Consider the following 5,378-nt stretch of genomic DNA (forward strand, 5'->3'; position numbering starts at 1 on the left):
CCTAAGCACTCATTTATTTTGCTTTTTTTTCTCTCTTTTGTTCCACTGGTGTAACATAAAAGATTACGTTCAGTAAACTATCTTCTGGAGAAGAAAAAATCAAAACATGATCAAAGATAAGAATTTACCAAGTTTAAATTTTAGGACTCTAAAAACCTAAGTGGTTTAATCATCAGTTGCCCAAAAGCATTCATTGTTTCTTTTCCAAAATGATGATGATTCTTCATACATTTCCTTTTTCCATATGGGTACCTTGGGTTTTTTTTTTTTTTTGTACGCGGGCCTCTCACTGCTGTGGCCCCTCCCGTTGGCGGAGCGCAGGCTCCGGACGCGCCGGCTCAGCGGCCATGGCTCACGGGCCCAGCCGCCCCGCGGCACGCGGGATCCTCCCGGACCGGGGCACAAACCCATGGCCCCTGCATCGGCAGGCGGACTCCCAACCACTGCGCCACCAGGGAAGCCCGGTACCTTGGGTTTTAAAGTGTCAATGGCATAGCTCACAGCTTCAAGGGATGCAGCCCTATGGGCTGAGGACACAGCATAATGATTGCTTCTGACACTGGAACTAAGCCAAGTCGATGGAACACTGCTATGTGTTTGGCCATTTCTGCCTAATGTCACTACAAATTTTTCTGACTTCATTTTCTGCCATTGGTAGATATGCTTCATATTCTAAGCTAATGACTTTTTTCCCCTTCGAAGTTATTCCTTGTAGTTCCTACAAATAGGGATATTGCACCACAGAGTGGAGAAATCACCAGCTGTGAGACTTCATCTACTGAAAGTTTCTCAGATGTGAATTTTATTATACCTTTAGATTTTGCTTCAACTTCATTTATATCTTTCTCAGGTGGCTCCAAAGCACTATCCTCCACTAACCGGGGGCGGGGGGGTAGGGGGGATAATGGCAATTTCGTCTCCTGATTGAAGCAGGAGGAGCTGATCTCCAAGCTTGACATATTCTTGAGGAACAGCAAATATCACCTGATTTCTGACATCAGTCAATCCAGAATGTTGCGTTTCTATCTTATTCCACAGCTGCAATGCTTTTATTTCTTGTGGCACAGAAATGGTCTCCGAACAAATTCCTGTTATTTTAGCACTTTTTGCAAAATACAACACTTCCACCTGGCACTGTGGCACCATCCCGCCAGGGAACCCTAGCCTGGTATCCCCGAATTCTTTATATATTTGGGGTATTAACTCTTTATCAGATATATGGTTTGCAAATATTTTCTTCCATTCCATAGGCTGCCTTTTCATTTTGTTGATTGTTTCCTTTGCTGTGCTGCAGAAACTTATTAGTCTGATGTAGTCTCATTTGTTATTTTTGTTTTTGTTGCTTGTGCTTTTGGAGATAAAATAGATTTTAAGCAAAAAGTTTACAAGAGACAAAGAAGGACAATATATGTTGATAAAAATTTAATCCGTCAATAAGTGTTAAATTAGGTAACAACTATAAACATATATACACCTGAAAATAGAGTCCCAAAATATATAAAGCAAAAATGGATAGACTTGAGGGGAGAAAGAGACAATTCTACAGTAATAGTTGGAGACTAGTTGTATTTGGAATATCATTCGTCTCCAACTAGTTCAGGCAATTCAAGTTTGAAGAAAGAGAGTTAATTGCAGAGCAATGAGTCACCATGGCTTTCAGAGACAGGATGAGTGGGGAATAAAGGCAAATTCAGAATAAGTGGATGGATGTTGCAGCACACCTCTGAAGTTGAGAGCATGACGGTTCAACTGGTGTACAATCACGAGTTTGAAAACAAATTGCTATATTCATATCACTGGTAGCGGCCACGGGGAATAGCACCTCATCCATAGCAGCTTGGGGACTGACTGGAATTTCTTTGGTTGGTAGCTGCTTTCATTTTGGAAGGGCCTCTGGTCCCCGTGTGAGATTCCTCAGCCCCTTTCTGAATACCTACTATGTGCCGGGCACTGGTAGGGTACCAGGGATATGAAATGAATCAGATAAGGAATGAAGTACTGACACATGCCACAGCATGGATGAATTTCAAAAAACATTATGCTAAGTGAAAGAAGCCAGACACAAAAGACCACATATCATCTGATTCCCTTTACATGAAAGGTCCAGGAAAAGCAAATCCATAGAAACAGAAGGCAGATTAGTGGTTGCCTGGGGCTGGGGATGGGAATGGGGAGTGATGGGCATGAGGGAAATTAGGGGGATGATGGAAATGTTCTCAAACTGGACTATGGTGGAGGTTGTGCAGCTCTGTAAATTTATGTTATAAATCATTGAATTGTACACTTAAAATAGTGAATTTAATGGTGTATAAATTATACTTCAATTAAGTTTAAAATAAATCATGAGGTCCCTGTCTCTTCTTCTGCAATGTGGACCTTCCTCAGGAAGAGGAACTTGCAGGACACACGTTGGACACATTGGGGTGGAGCCAGCATGTATGGGACACAGTGCTAGGCACTTGCGAGGAGGAGGGGGAAGGGCAGGGAGATGTGTGCTTGACCCATTTTCACTTTGGGAAACACATGCTGCACACGCTGTACATTTTATTCCTCCCCCAAAAGCAAAAGATTCATGCCTAGCCCAGGAGAGGACCACCAGGACCCTGCCAGTGTCTGCAGTGATTGGTCTGTGCTATCCTGGTGTTGTTTTTGTTTTTTTTGCGGTACGCGGGCCTCTCACTGTTGTGGCCTCTCCCGCTGCGGAGCACAGGCCCCGGACACGCAGGCTCAGCGGCCATGGCTCACGGGCCCAGCCGCTCCAAGGCATGCGGGATCCTCCCGGACCGGGGCATGAACCCACGCCCCCTGCATCGGCAGGCGGACCCCCAACCACTGCGCAGCCAGGGAAGTCCCCTGGTGTTTTTTTGATAGTCAGCCACTGGTGGGAATTTCAGCTCACCCCAGCCAGTCTCAGAACATGGAGGCCTAGAAGGGGAAAGGGCTGTGACCCTGGTTCAGACAGCAACTGGGTGGATTTAAACCCAGGTCTCCAGCACCCCATGCTCCTGCTTCTTCCCAACAGGTCTCTCTGGGCTCCTGCATAGCAGGCTCTTTAGGACAAGGCCGGGAGGACCTGGGCTGACTCAGAGGCATGGTGTTTCTCTTCTGAGATGGTGGAAATCTGGGCTTGAGGTCAAGCTCTGACACTGGGGGAAAGAAATCATGTTCTTTCTCTTGGGGATCAAGGGTCTGTGTTTGCACAATGGGGACGTGAGATGAGGTGAGCTCTCCTGAGCACTGATCTCTTCTGAATAAAGGCCGTACTCTAGGGAGCTTGGTAGTTCCAACCTGCCTAGGAGCCTGGAACATCCCAACCTCTGGGCCAGCCCTTGGAGGTGAGTCACAGGGAAGAAGATAATTCCATTATGGAAGGGGGCCACCCACTGGGGCTTTATTATCCAACATAATAGTAAAGTAATTGCCTCCATTTATCCAGTGCCTAGTATGAACCAGACACTGCGGTAGGTGCTTCCCTGGCTTTATCCCACTTAATCCTCAAAGTAGCAGGCAAAAGGTAAGTGGTATTATTTGTATTTTACAAAAGAGGAAACTGAGGCTTAGAGAGGTGAGGCAACCTAGTATGCATTCCCTACCCACATCTGCCTCTCGAAATCTTACTCACGGCTCTAGCGAGACCCAGCCCTGGTGCCGTAGCTCTCCTTGGAGCCACCCCAATGCCTCTGCTGTATCTGTCTCCCATGGCACTTAGGCTGTGCACTGTGGTTCTCTGAACTTGTGTCAGTTGCCCCATGAAGCTGGGAGCTCCTGGAGGGCAGGAAGCTGGCCCAACTGGCCTCTGCCTCCCCAGAGTCTGGCCAGGCCTTCTGGGAATGTGGGTTGGATTGCCTCCCAATATGCAAATTGGGTCAAGACTCACAGATAACAATAGGAAGGAAGATGACAAGGTCAGGCATGGTGAAAGGAAGTTGTAATCCTCATATCCACCCTATGAAGTAGGAATAATGATTCGCATTAAAAAACAATGAGGAAATCACCCCGGAGAGGCTGAGTTAGTTTACTGAGGTCACACTGCCAGCAAGTGGAGGAACTAGATTCAAGCCCTGGTCTGTCTGATTCCAAAGCCCATGTTTTGGGACTCCCCTGGTGGTCCAGTGGGCAAGACTCCACGCTCCCAATGCAGGGGGGTCAGGTTCAATCCCTGGTCGGGGAACTAGATCTCACATGCATGCTGCAACTGAGTCCACATGCTGCAACTAAAGATCCCGCATGCTGCAAGGAAGATCCCGTGTGCCGCAACTAAGACCTGGCGCAGCCAAAATGAAGGAGGGAAGGAAGGAAGGAAGGAAGGGAGGAAGGAAAAAATTGTGGCTTCAAAGCCCATGTTCTTTTCATTGTTCTAGGGAAGTTGCTGGATTTTCTATCTTTCAGGATAGCAGTTTGTCATGATTAATTTCTTTTATTGGAATTCAAGCTCCCTGAGGGCAGCAACTGGGGTGGATTCACCTTCCTCTCTATAGAGTTGGGCACATACAAATAACAAAGAATTGTGGAAGTGATTAAATTGAGTGCACTAAAATTTTCAGAAACAGCTGTGGTGAAGGAGAAGCCAGTAAATAGTGGTACCCCAATTAACCACCTTTTTGAGGGTGAAGAGAGGGTGACCAGCTGTCTCCCAGGGCTCACTGCTGCTTTGCCCTGTGCCACTGCCTCACACCTGCAGGTTGAGGAGGTGAGAGGCAAGGGGGAAGTTGGCTGTCTTCTCACTAATGCCTTTGACTCACTGACTTATTCAGCAAATGTTTACTGACTATCTCTACACATTAGTAATATCTTCAGCTGAGACAGTCGCGGCCGTAGGAGTCTCTTTTTGGTGCCATGTGGAAGGACCTTTGGGTCACACCTTTATGTGCTGTGGGCAAATTGCCAGTCGATGAGGTAGGCTAGAAAGAGGCTCAGGATAGCTGGGCTCAAGTCCTAATTTTGCTGCTCCCTTGGACAAGTCACATCCACTCTCAGTGTCCACACTAATCTATGTTATTGCATTTACCACATTATTACATTGTAATTATATATGGTTTCTGCAGTCTCTTTCCATACCACGAATTCCCTGGGGGAGGACAGTGGCTATGTCATCTTTATTTTCCCACTCACTGTCTTGTGTATCATAGTTGGTACATCATAAACTCTTAGTAGTAGTAATAATAGTATAGTACTGATGATGGTAAAATTTCTCCATTTATGGAGAGCTAACCGTGTGCCAAGCACTGTTTTATGTACTTTTGTGTTGCAACTCATTTAATCCTTGTAACAAGTCTGTTAATTAAACAGTGTTATTATCGCTGCAGATGAGAAATCTGAGGCACAGAGAGGTTAAGTAACTCGCCCAAAGTCACACAGTAAGTGGCAGAGGCAGGGTT

The 5,378-nt window shown here is 46.3% G+C and overlaps 1 protein-coding gene across 1 annotated transcript; it reads right to left on the bottom strand.

Annotated features, from left to right (window-relative positions):
- Window positions 1–864: 864 nt before the first annotated feature.
- LOC309963616 (molybdopterin synthase sulfur carrier subunit-like) lies at window positions 865–1,146 on the bottom strand (the record flags this gene model as incomplete). Its single annotated transcript, XM_082842078.1, has 1 exon — window positions 865–1,146. The coding sequence occupies one exon, from the start codon at window positions 1,144–1,146 to the stop codon at window positions 865–867; it is 282 nt and encodes a 93-aa protein (XP_082698204.1).
- Between the last annotated feature and the right edge of the window lie 4,232 nt (window positions 1,147–5,378).

Source organism: Leucopleurus acutus (genome assembly GCF_964270905.1).
Source record: "Leucopleurus acutus genome assembly, chromosome: 7".
NCBI classification, from domain to species: Eukaryota; Metazoa; Chordata; class Mammalia; order Artiodactyla; family Delphinidae; genus Leucopleurus; species Leucopleurus acutus.